The sequence below is a fragment of the Echinops telfairi genome, unplaced genomic scaffold (genome assembly GCF_000313985.2).
Source record: "Echinops telfairi isolate 266 unplaced genomic scaffold, ASM31398v2 ScPeMD7_31;HRSCAF=116, whole genome shotgun sequence".
Classification (NCBI taxonomy): domain Eukaryota; kingdom Metazoa; phylum Chordata; class Mammalia; order Afrosoricida; family Tenrecidae; genus Echinops; species Echinops telfairi.
The window spans coordinates 29017639-29031333 of NW_022103928.1; the positions used below are offsets into that span (position 1 = coordinate 29017639).

The 13695-nt window shown below is 44.7% G+C and overlaps 1 protein-coding gene across 1 annotated transcript in view; it reads left to right on the forward strand.

Annotated features, from left to right (window-relative positions):
- Window positions 1-5348, forward strand: part of WNT7A (Wnt family member 7A) — an 84572-nt gene extending 79224 nt beyond the window's left edge. The window contains exon 4 of the mRNA XM_004702367.2: window positions 4175-5348. Coding sequence (XP_004702424.1) covers window positions 4175-4654 — 480 coding nt within the window. The 3' untranslated portion in view covers window positions 4655-5348. The remainder of the gene's footprint in view (window positions 1-4174) is intronic.
- The last annotated feature ends 8347 nt before the right edge of the window (window positions 5349-13695 follow it).

Sequence of the window (13695 nt, forward strand, 5' to 3'; positions counted from 1 at the left end):
TAATAATTTCCACATTCTGTTGGGCCACCTTTCTTTGAAATGGATACAAATATGGATCTTTTTCTGTCGGTTGGCCAGGTAACTGTCTCCTAAGAAATAGAAATAGATAAGTGGTTCCAGGGCGACATCAGTTTTTAAAAACATTTCAATTTGGATCCCATCAATTCTGGGACCCTAGTTTTTTGCTAATGCCTTGAGTGCAGCTTGGGTATCTTCCTTCAATTCCATTCGTTGTTGCTCCTATTTACCTCTTGCAGTGGCTGAATGTCAACCAATTCTTTTTGGTACAGTGACTCTGTATTTCTTCCATCTTCTTCTGCTACTTCCTGTATCATGAGCCACATGGTTAATGATACAGGGGGTGGCAGGGAAGATGAGTATCAGGATTGGAGGAAGGCTCATGAACAACCTTTGATATGCAGATGTTACAACTTTGCTAGACAAAGAGAAGAGGACTTGAGAGACGCTTGCTGAGTAAGATCAAAGACTGCAGAATTCATTTTGCATTACAACTCATTGTAAAGAAAACCAAAATTCTCCCTACTCGGCCAAGAGACAACATCGTGGTACACAGAATTAAGATGGAAACTGTCAAGGATCTCATTTGACTTGGATGCCCAATCAATGCTCATAGGGATGTGCCTCTTTTAAAGTGCTAAAGAGCAAAGATGCCTTTTTGAGAACTAAGGTGGGCTGACTGGTAGGTTCAATTTTCTCATAGACATCGTGAAAACTTGACAACGAATACAGGAGATTCTAGAATGATGACGCATTTGATGTTGACAAAGAATATTGAGAGTACCATGGTCTACCAAAAGAACAAACAAGTCTTTCTTGGACAGTGGACAGGTCGAATGCTCCTTAGAAATGAGGATGGCAGTACTTCATCTCACAGACTTTGGAAATGGGCACCATGCTTGGCAGAGGCTCAGTGATGAAGAGGAAGACTCAGTGAGGGCTGCACACAGTCGCTGCAACCAGGGACTCCAACACAAGGACAGCAGGGAGCGACGAAGGCGCAGTCTGAGTAGGGTTACATTCTGTGTGACGCGGTCGTGATGAGCTGGCGCTGACCCAGAGGCACCCAAGAAAGCAACACACACCTGTCCAGCCACTGCCCATGAAAAAACATGCGCCATTCCCATCTCCCCAGCAGGGTCCCTTGGAAATTACCCCCACAAGGGCAACCACTCTTCCGACAGCTCTAGATTAGCCTAGCCTGCTCTTGAACTTCGTATCAGTAACATCATACAGTACATGCTCCGTTCTCTGTAACTTACTTCACTTTATATTCTCTTAGAGCAGGGGTGGGGAACATTGTGTCTGCCAAGGACCATTTGGATATTTATAATATTCACGGACCATGGATATTATATTTAATAAACTCAGCCCCTCGTGTGATGACTGGAATTGCTTCTCATTGATGAGGCATGTGATGTTAGCTGGTATAGAGGATTTTGTGGGCTGTGGGCCAGATGTTCACACCCCATCCCCATCTTAGGGATTCATTCTCCCCTTTGTGTGTATTAGCTGTTCATTTTTATTGATGTGCAGTATTACATTGTATGCTTATGATTTTTGTTACTGTTACTTTCCTCCAAGTTGATTCCAACTGAGAGTGGCCCCGTGGGTGTAGATTAGAACTTCCCCACAGGGTGTCTTGGTTGTGATCTTGATGGAAGCAGACCCTCCTGTCTGGTTGTTTTTTTTTTGGTGCAGGGGGTTGTGCTACCTAGGGTAAGTTAAGAACCTTTGCTACGATAAGAGAAACCTTTAGCAAACAAAATATCAAAATGCTAAGTACTGTTTCTTGATACTTTTTTTCTTCCACACATTTGAAGGTGATGTTTTCTCACCCTTCCCCGAAGAATTCGGTGTTCTTCGCTTCACATCGGGTCACAATGGAAGTTTGAGCACCGTTGCATAATGCAAATTTTACACCTTTTTAATGCTCTTTGAGACTTGGAAACAAAACCAAGTCTGCAGGGGCAAGATCAGGGATGTATGATGGATGGGGTGAAGGTTCCCAATGTATTTCTCACAGAACGGTCCTTGCTCCCCTAATGAAGGAGCAGGCATGTTGTCGTGATGCTACACTTCATCGGCGCCACTTTCCTGGTCTGTTTTGTAATCATGGCTGGCATTTTCAGTGTTCTTAAAATTTATTCATGGTAAGTCTCCATAACGGTTATATGTCTTTAAGGCAAATCTATCCATTTACTCCTTTTGGAATTCTGAAAAAAACAGTCACCTTCAGGTTCTGAGCTGACTTCTCTGCCCTGACATGAACTGGATCAGGTGTCCCCTTTGACGTCATTACTTTGACCAGCGTGTGCTCTCTGGGCCATAAGGCTAAATCCAAAACACATCCCTCGTTATCCTGTACTCCGTAAAACCATCTTCATGATCTTTGATCTTACTTAAAAGACTGGTAGGAGGTTCCGCTTTTTGAGTTAGAAGATCTTTCCACAACACCCTTGGCACCCACAGAACCAGCCGAGAGCTTGCTGATGTCAAGGTGTTGACGTAAAATTGAAAAGGCCCAACCATGTGAGACCCCATCTTCATCCATGATACCATCCATGCTAATTCTCTGCTTTCCCATCAGTTGCTGAACTCCAGCCACTGTTGCTTCATTTGTGAGCATGGACAGTCTTCTCTCTCTTGGCTCATCTTTGACGTCTTTCTGACCTTCCTTAAAAAGCCTGGTCCCTACAAAAGCCATTGATTTATGTGCGGCAGCATTCCTGTATCCTCGTGGCTTCCATGATTTGGCAAGAGAGCCACTTGAGTGTTTTCAAAAATTTGATATGCGCTCTGACCTCAAAATCATTTCCCTCCTCGTGGCACAAAAAAGAAGCTTACTTTTGAAGACACCCTAATGAGACTGAGACAAATGAATCACTAAGAGAGCTTGTCCGTGTCCAATCCCTGATTGCAGAGCCATGTCTAACCTGATTTTGTTTGGGATAAGCCTGTGCATGTATGAATTGGGACCCCCATAGCAATACCTTTGTTAGTTCCCCTGGTAATTGGGTAGCACCCTTATCCCCGTTCTGCATAGGAGAAAAGTAAAATGCAGAGGGGTAGGGTAGCTTGCCCAGGTTGATCTGATATGTAAGCCCAAAGTCCAGCATTTCTGCTTTCAACCATAAGTCATAAGTATCAATGGCCCTTATTCTATGAAGATGGAAGTACAGGAGATGTTGGGAGCTCAGAGAAGGGAATCAAGGGAAACTATCAGGGAATGTTTCATCAGACCCATGAGTCTCAGATGGAGATGTCCAGAGGGGCATAGAAACCCCAAAAAAACAAACTCACTGCCATCGAGTTGATGCTGACTCAGAGCAACCCTGTAGGAAAGGGCAGAAGGGCCCGTCTTTACAGGAGTAGAATATCCCGTCTTTCTCCTAAGAAGCAGCTGGTGGTTTTGAATACTCATCTTGCAGTTAGCAGCCCAATGCGCAACCACTATGCTGGCAGGGCACCTAGGAGAGGGGCCTAGGAGGGATCATAATCGATCGAAGCAGGTGACCTCTGAGATACCAGTAATGGAGGCAAAGGAGACAGTAGTAGGGAGTGGCGGAGACTGTGGCCAATGGGCAAGTGCCAACCTGTGAAGGAGGGCACTGCCAGTGCAGCAGTGTGCTGAAACTGTGCATGTGACCGTGTGACAATGCCAGCAGGGATTTTGATGATCCAGAATGCAGCAGGACTGCCAGCTGACTCTGGTGGGCAACTTCTACTCTCCAAGGTCAATGCCCAATGGTCCCTGTGAGCCCATCATTTGAATATCACTCTAGTGTTGGTGGGTGTCCCTCCTATTGGCCAAGAAATTCTGACGGTCAATGCTGTAAAGTAAATTCTCCTGGTCCTGAAAGGTTGCTCCAAATTTCATTGGAGACCCACTCAGGCATTCTGGACTAGGCTTGGCTGATCTTAGCTCCAAGACAGATGGGTGAGCCCAAGGGGCCAGGTGAGTTTCAGGTGGAAGGCACAGCACAAGGGCCACAGGGGAGAGCGAGTTGAATCCAGGGCTGAGTTTCCTACACCCCAATGAGAGGCTAGAGCAAAGCCTGGCACGGTGGGACAGGGCGTGGGCCGGGCTGGAGTCTGCACTTGGTTGTCGCGCACGCACTGATGGGTGCTTTGCTCTTCCCTGCCACCCCTGCAGATCCTAGAAGAGAACATGAAGCTGGAGTGCAAGTGCCACGGCGTCTCCGGCTCTTGCACCACCAAGACCTGCTGGACCACACTGCCACACTTCCGGGAGCTCGGCTACGTGCTCAAGGACAAGTACAACGAGGCCGTGCACGTGGAGCCAGTGCGAGCCAGCCGCAATAAGCGGCCCACCTTCCTGAAAATCAAGAAGCCGCTGTCTTACCGCAAGCCCATGGACACAGACCTGGTGTACATTGAGAAATCACCCAACTACTGCGAGGAGGACCCAGTAACAGGGAGCGTGGGCACCCAGGGCCGCGCCTGCAACAAGACGGCCCTCCAGGCCAGTGGGTGTGACCTCATGTGCTGTGGCCGCGGCTACAACACTCACCAGTACGCCCGTGTGTGGCAGTGCAACTGTAAGTTCCACTGGTGCTGCTATGTCAAGTGCAACACGTGCAGCGAGCGCACTGAGGTGTACACGTGCAAGTGATCCCAAGCCCCGCCACACTCCCTGCAGCCGCCAGCCGCAGGGTCGACTTCAGGGAGGACCGTGTCGCCTTCAGTCTGGAATCACCCTGGCAGGCGCTTCCAAGACCTTCACAGGGTACCCCAGGAGCACGGAGGCTGTCTTTACTCTGCGGAGGGCGCCTCTCCTCGGCTTCTCCCAGGCCCCTGTGGAAACCCTCTCCAGGGTCCTGGACTGTTCCATGACACGCCCACATGCTGCTCCACCCCGCCCCAGACACTGCCCTGGACAGCAGGAGCTCTGGACCCCTGGACCTCAGCGTCGTAATATTTAACAGTTTATTCTGATAGAAATAATATTAATTTATTTAATTAAAAAGGATTCTTTCACCTCATCAGGATCCCTTTTCTGCAATCAAAGTGGACTGCTTGCTTTCCTTGTGGGATCCCCCGTGTCTGCTTGTCACTAGACAAGGAGCCAAGTGGAACTGTCCCTAATGACTCTTCCTGCCTACATCTCGACTAGTCGGCTTTGCAAGTATCCTTTGTAGCACTAGATGTTCCAGGACAAAAGCGGACGCCCTTTATATATACCTGTATAGACATAGACATAGAGAGATACACACATTTATATTTTTGGCTGTTTGCTGCTACATATCCGGAAAGCTAAGCTGGTCCCAGTTTGGAGTTCTTTCCCAGAATAAATGTCCAGTACTTTTTTTGTGCAGTACTTTTGCCCTTCCCAATGCAAACTCACCATTAGAAAAGTTCAGTTTGGGATTGCGGAGATATGTATGTGTGTGTGTGTATATATATGAGAGAGAGAGAGAGAGATGCTGGGGAGGGAGGGAGGGAGTGAGAGAGAGCGAGCAGCAGCGTTCATCCTTTTGGAAGTGAGCCATGGATCAGAGAGAATATTTTCGAAGAGACTATTTTTTATATGCATATTTTATTTATATTAAGTCTGCCTGTCTCATTCCCCGGTCCAGCTTCTTCACGCTTGCCCTTGCTTTGAAGGGAGGAGGGTTAGGCTGGGAGTGATGTCCGGCGCACGGGGACCCCTCCCGGAGTCTCACGCAGCCAGGCTCTGGAGTTGCTTGACCATGTGAACAGAAACCTTCGTGTTAATGAGGAAAGACATAGACCCTTTTCCCTCTCAGCCTGCGAAGCCTGAACCTCCTGAGCAGGGCACTGACCTTATGTGGCTGCATGACGTAGGCACTGTACGATCCTCATCAGGACTTGAGCCTTGTCACTAGGCAGAGGTGGGTCAGGGAGCTCTACTCCTTAGTAGAGCCTGGTGTGCCTCAGGAGGTTGAGAAGTAGTGGGAGGGGCCTCGAGACTCAGCCACCAGCCCCAGCAGGGTTTCTTGGACCATGCGGTCACTGGGTCAGACCCAGACCAGCACAGAGGAAGTGTGGAGGAGGCTGGAGAGCATGTGCCTCTCTCTGCTGACTGCTGCCCTGTCAGCACCCCTCTGTCTGGAAAGCCCTCCTCTGGGAGGCAGTGGGTGTTCTGATAGGTCTGTGCTTGCATTTCTCTGTGTGTGCTTACGTGTGTGAGAGAGGGAGATGTTAGGGAGTATTGGAGTAGTCGTGTGACTTTGTGCCTTCAAGCACCTCTGGTCGGCTATGTACATGCTTACCTATATCAATTTCTGTGTGCTCGGACATCTGTGTGTCTCTCTCCATGTGCCAGGTAGTTTAGGAGTGTCTGTGCATCCACTGGCCCAAAGGTATCTTGGAAGTATCTGTGCTTACAAGGGAGGACTTCCGGAGTAGACAAATAGTAGAGGTCCTCTGCAATTGTGTGGAGCTACCCAAGTGATGGCGTCTCCGGATTTTGTCCTTATAGCTGCTGGTAAAACTCAGAAACCTAGAAACCACAGCCCAGGACCCCCCATGAGCTAGGAGCCCCTCTGAGTCAAGATTATATCTGACTCTCCATTTTCAGCACTGGGCCAGGTCACAGCTTGGCCAAATAAAAGTTAGCTGAATGGTTGATTGGTTTCTTCCTTTGTTTCTTCATTGTTTTTGTGTTTCCTTTGGTGCCTGGATGGGTGGGTATGGGATGGAACAATAGATTCGATATATGGATGAATAGATAGATGAATTGATGGATAGATCGATGGGTGGATATTGGATGGATGGATAGTTATATGGTGGGTAGATAAATGAATAGATGAGTGGGTGGATAAGTCAATGGGTGAATGGGTAGATGGATAAAGGATGAATGAGTGGGTGGATAGATTGGTGGATGGATGGATAGATGGGTAGATGAGGAAAAGGGTAGAGGAGTGGATGGATAAGTTAAAAGTAGACAGGCAGGGATTTCCAGAAGCCCCTCCCCACACCTCATATTTCATTGTTACCTTGGAAAATCTCCAACATCTTCTGTGAATGGGGGACACTTTCCAAATCTCTAGCTTTTCTCCTCCTGACCTTGTTGACACTTGGGAATGAAGGCGGTTCTGATCCATTGTCTCAGGCTGGCTCCCAAGAGAAGCAAAACCGGTGAATCACAGACACAGACACGTACCACGAAAATGCTCGCACAGTTGTAGAAGCAGGCAAGTCCAAGTCCAGGCAGGTTCTAAGCCAGTGGCTCTGATGTTGGGCTGAAGGTTTCTCCCATCTCTCATAGCTTCATGTGCTTATCAGTAGGAAGATCACAGGTTGGTGGCCAAAGAAGTGAGTAAATCCAAGGTCAGCAGGTCAGGTTTGTGGCTACAAAGGTGAATGTCCCCAAGGTCGGCAGATCAGATGGAAGGATGCTCACAACCACCAGGCTGGGCCAGCAATACAGCAGGCCATTGGCTCAAATCCAACACAAAAACACAAAACAAAGATCAAATTGATGAGTCAAATGCAGCTACCAGACCCCAGAAAGAGCAAGCAAGCTTTTCCACAGTGTCCTTGTATATTGGAAGCAGAGGAAATTACCTTTCAATTGATTGCATCAGGGCTGTGATCTGAGAGGGAATATTGCTTCCCATCCTAATCTTCAAGCAGATCCTGTTATGGTGGTAATTACATTGTATTAATCACATGATAGGGAATTACTAGGTTTTAACGGTCAAGTCGTTGAGAATCTTGGGCCAGTCAAGTTGACACAAAACCTAACTACTACAACAACCCCCCAAGATGACCATTTACATAAATATGGTATCAGAAAAATCACCACAATGCCCTCTTTTACTATTTACATGGAGTAGACAGCCTGCCCTATAAGAAGAATGGCCAAGTTAGGCACCTGGCCCCTCAGGATACTGCTGGTCCTCAGCCCTGAGTCCTGCCCTCTATCTGAACAGCCCAGCCCAGTCATGGCTCTGTATGCTGCTCCAGTTTGTGCTCTGGGCATCTGTTTCCCCAACTGTAAATTCAGGATAATGCTTACTACCTGTCTCACAGAGCTATCATGAGACTCTTCCCAGTAAAGGTTGTATGGCACTTTTGTGTTGTGGAAAAAAAAAAAAGGATGAATGATAATTATTATTCTTGATTATTATGATCGACATGATGATTATAACCCCCACAATAAAATGTGGCCTATAGTAATAAATATTTGACCATGTATTTGGCAAAAGTATTTTCTCCCCTTTGGTTTATTCTTAAAGTGACTTTTCAACAAAATTCACTCAATTGCCATTGAGTAGATTCTGACTCACAGCACCTTATAGAAGGGTTGCCCCTTTGAGTTTCCAAGATTGGAACTATTACGGAGTCGAAGTCTTCATCGTTCTCCCTCAATCCGCCCCCAATACTAATTAACACTGTTGTTGTCAGGTGCCGTTGAGTCAGTTCTAATTCATATCAACCCTGTGCACAACAGAACAGAACCCTACCTGGTCCTGTGCCACCCTCACAATTGTTTCTATGCCTGAGCCCGTTGTTTTAGTCACTGTGTGTTAGTCTGGGTAGACTAGAGGAACAAATTCATAGACACTCATGTGTATAAGAAAGAGATGTATATATATAAGAGCAATTGTATATTGAGAAAACATCCCAGCCCAGTCCAGATCAAGTCCATCAGCCCGATATTAGCCCATATGTCCAATACTAGTCCATAAATTCCTCTTTAGACTCACACAGCCATACAATAATGCCAAATGCAGGAAGATCACAGGCCAGCGGGTGGAAAGTCTTGTGGATCCAGTGGCTGTAGAAGCATCTCAGCACTGGCAGGGATCTCCTCGTGGATCCAACAGTTACCAGGGCTCTGGCTGCATCATCACAGCTCCATGTGGCTTGTCGTCAGGAATGTCTTACAGGGAGTGAGCATGTGTCCCGCCTCCAGCGAGCCATTTATCTCCTTGATACTGTTCTCTCCTCCAAATGAGGTCATCAAGCTGTGACCTGATTGACAGGCTAAACTCCACCCCATCACTCAAGTCTCAAATTGACAACAGATGATGTAACTACCGCACCGAGTCAATCCATTTCATTAAGGGCCTTTCTCTCTGCCACTGCCCCTCTACTTTACCGGTCATTCTCCAGGGACCGGTCTCTCCTCACATTACAACACCAAAACCAAAAGCAAAAAAACATCACTACCATCGAGTCAATGCTGACTCATAGCGACCCTCTGTGTGTTTCTGAGACCATAACTGTTTACAGGAGTAGAAAGCCCAATCTTCCTCCTGCAGAGCTGCTGGTGGTTTCAAACTGCCAACGATGGGGATTGCAGCCCATCACAAAACCACTACACCACCAGGGCCGTACCTACAAACATTAGAAAGACCTGAATCTTAATATGCTAAATTGAAGTATCAGAAAGCCCAGAACTGGAGCATTGAAAATGCAGGCAGGTAACGACCATGACAAGTATGCTAGATAGGTACCTTAGTTTAACATTTTTTTTTTATTATTTGTGCATTTTTAATAGACTTTATGTTTTACAGTAGTTTCAGGTTTACAGAAATCTTGTGCAGAAAGAGTTTCTTTTAAAAAAAGCATTTTATTGGCATATAATTCACATATCATAAAATTCAATAGTTCAATCACATTAAGAAGAGTGGTTCAGCTGTCACCACAATCAATTTTAGAACATTTTCTTCTTTCTTATACTTCGTGTTGTTAGTTCACACTCTCCCCTGCCATGTCCCTAGGTAATTATTAATTCAGTTACTGACGCTATAGATTTACCTGAATTTCATAGGCAGGAAAAAACATATGAGATGAAATCAAGAGACAACAACTAAAAGCACTCAACAATAATGGCAAAATAAAGCAGAAAAAACTCAATTGAAAAGAAAGCATACAACTTTGAAAACTGGAACAAATTTGAAAAGGACCATAAACAACAACAGAACACACACACACACACATTCACTGCTATAGTGTCAATTCAGACTCATGGTGACCCTATAGATCAAATGGCGAGGTGTTACATTTTAACCTAACTGCATCAGCCATAATCAACTGCACAGTGCTCTCTATCTGATAGTAAGGCTATCTCTGGCCTAATTCTTGGGGAGGCCCTGCAAATGTATTTTGGGTTTCCACTGTCATCCATAGCATTCTGAAAACTGGGTGTTCAGAATTTGAGCTTTGATACTGTTCTCTCCTCCAGATTTGGATTTTAATATTTATAATCCTCGGGTCACACAGGCTGGTGTGCTTCTCCATGGGAACTTAGTTGATGCCTCATTTAGATGGCTGCTTGTTTTGAGACCAGCTTTTAAAATCTGAGGCACTATTCTTTCTGATAGCCTAGCACCATCTGATTTTTTCAGCACCTAAACAGATCATGCCCATAGCTTCAGTGACCTCTTCAGGAGGGCAAGTATTGAGTAGGGCCATGTCTTAAGAACTAATGGGTCTTAGATTAGGCCTAGGATTGAGTGTGAGCCAAAATCCACTCATATATCTGTGAGATATATATATATCTCCCAGGCTCATTTTAGAGACAGCATTATCATTTTATTAGGGCACATCATAAATCATCTCCATGGGCCAAAAGGTAATTTCATTGATGGAAATACCAGTAAACTACTGGTATCAGTAGTTTATCCAGGGGTATAGAATTTAGAGCATTGTTGAGAGAAGAAACTTATACATGTACACATATAGAGGCCAGCTTTTTAGACCACGGTACGTGAATTGTTGACTTGCACAGATTAAAAGCTTAAGTGACTGGACACTATTTACATAATCAGTAAAGGCTGGGGATAGGACAACATCTTCAATAATGCTCATTCACAAAGGCAGAACCATGCCTGCTAGACCAGCGCATGCCAGAGATGAGCAAAGAGAGCAGGAAAATAGTAAACATATGGCAGTCCCGGGCCACCATACTCGGGCACCCCCAAAGGAAGAGACTTGAATGACTACCAATTCCATAGCTTTGGAATAGCAGCCATTTGCTTATTCTCACAATAGCGCTTTTCAGCCTTAAGTCCAACGGAGTATTTCTGTTCCTTAAATCTGCTACAGGTGGATTTGCAGCAAAGTCACGTTTGAGAGTTGTCCTTGTTAGGTGACATCGGGTCAGTTCTGAGCCAGGCTCTGACCTTATATTTGTTGCTGTCGCGTGCCATCAAGTTGGCTCCGACCCAGAGTGACTCTATGCACAACTGTGCATTGCACAGTCCTGCACTAGCCTTCTAATTGTTCCCAGCACTGAGAGCATTGGTGCAGCCACGTGTCAACCCATCATGTCGAGAGCCTTCCTCCTTTTCCCTGACCCCCTGCTTTACCAACATGCTGTCCTTCTCCAGGGACTGGTCTCTCCTGATATATGTCCAAAGTATGTAAGACAAAGTCTTTCCATCCTTGCTTCTAAGGAGCATTCTTTTAAAAAATTTTATTCAGCATTTTATCGGGAGCTTTGATAGATGCCATGACATTCCATAATTCAAATAGATCAAGGACAATTGTACAATTGCTACTACATTCAGTTTCCAAACATTTTTCTTCTTATTGAACTCTTTGATATCAGGTCTCCTTTATCCCCTCTCTCCCCCACCCAAGAGGAACCCTTGTTGTTTTGCTATCTATCTATCAAATATATATATATATCCATATCTTACCCCATCTAATATATCCATTTCACCTGCAATTCTGTTGTTTGCTCCCCTTCAGTGATACAGTCATCATTGCTATCAGCTCCCCCTTCCTCTCCTTCCCCCTCCCTGTCTTCCTGTATCCTCAGGGAATCAATACTCCCATTGCTGTTTCTGAAGGGTCATCTATCCTGGCATTCCTGCATCTAATGATCTTATTTGTACACATGAACATACGTAGGTCTAACAGTCTTAATGAGCTGAAACATAAGCCTTTATGGTAGGGGAGGAAATATTAAAGAACCAGAGGATAGTTATATGTTTCATCGGTACTATATCACAGCCTCAATTACCCTCCCCCACCCCCTCACCCCGCCATGTGGTCCCTCTAGGAGACCTGTCCAACTGTCTTGCAGGTGGATTTTAAGTCTCTACTTTGTCCATACTTCTAAAGAGTATTCTTGATGCATTTCTTCCCAGACAGATTTGTTTCTTCTTTTGGCAGTCCATGATGCAATTGAAAATGCCATGACTTGGGCCAGGCACACCTTAGTCCTCAAAGTACCAGCTTTGCTTTTTAATACTTTAAAGAGGTCTTGTGCAGCAGATTTGCCTAATTTAACGGATCTCTTGACAGCTGTTTCCATGAACATTGATGGTGGATCCAAGCAAGACAAAATCCTTGACAACTTCAATATTTTCTCCATGTATGTTACCTCTTGGGCTACTTGTGAGGATTTTGGTTTTCTTTATATTGAGTTACAATCCATACTGAAGGCTGTAATCTTTGATGTTCATCAGCAAATCTTCGAGTCCTCTTCACTTTCAGCAAGTGAGGATGGATCATCTGTGTGCCACAGGTTGTTAACAATCCTTCCTTCGATCCTGATGCCGCATTTTTCTTCATATAAGCCAGCTTCTTTGATGACGAGAGGATACAACCCGGAAGCACACTTTTCCTAATATTAAACCATGTAGAATACCCTTGTTCTGTTTGCAAAACTGCTTTGTGATCCACGTACATGTTCCACACAAGCATAATGCAACTTCCGGAGATTCCCATTTACATCAGTCAATATTTTTTCTCATAGAATCTTTCACTATTAGCCCTGAAAGCTCGATTTTTCCCCCTTGTACTCATTGTTATTCATGTAATTATTTTTTTTAATTGTGACAAAAACATAAGAAAAAAAAATTCTCCAATTCAGCAACTTCTACATGTATAATTCAGTGCAAGCTTGAATGGGTTTTTTGTTTTGGTTTGGTTTTGAGTTCTTTCAGTTTAAGATATATTGACTCTGGCTTCTTTTTAAAATAGTTTTATTAGCATATTGCCACATATCATGCAATTTAAGCATTCAATCATATTAAGAAGATTTCTAGAATCACCAACAAAATCAATTTCAGATCATTTTCTTCTCATACTCATTGTTGTTAGTTCCTTATTTCACTGTCATGCCCCTAGGCAGTTATCAATCCAGTTACTATCTCCTGGATATACAGAAAATCATGCAAAACATGAGTAGGATTTAACAAAGAAACCAACAACATGACTAGACAATACATAGAAAAACTACAATAAAAAGGAACACAGAAAATATTAAAATCTAAAAAATTTTCAGATGTGTGAAAAGGGAGATCAAATGATAAGGTACTATTTTGACCTAACTACATTTGTCATAAATGACTTTACAACACTCGTGGTCTGCAAGGCTGTTCTCATTCCTCAGAGGGGATTCACAGAAGGCCTATCTATGTTGATTTTGTGTTTTCATGGTCACCCATAGCCTTCTGCAAACTGGTGTTCACAATTTAAGCTCTGATACCACTCCCTCCAGATTGGGATTTTATTATTTACAATCCTTGGATCACACAGGCTGATGTGCTTCTTCCATGTGAACTTAGCTGATGCCTCACTTAGATGACTGTTTGGAGACAAATCTTTAAGACCCTAGGTACTATTCCTTCTGATAGCCAAGCACCATCTGGTTTCTTCACCACACTAAGGTATATAGCACCCATAGCCTCAACAGTCTCTTCATGAGGGTGAGCATCAAGCAGG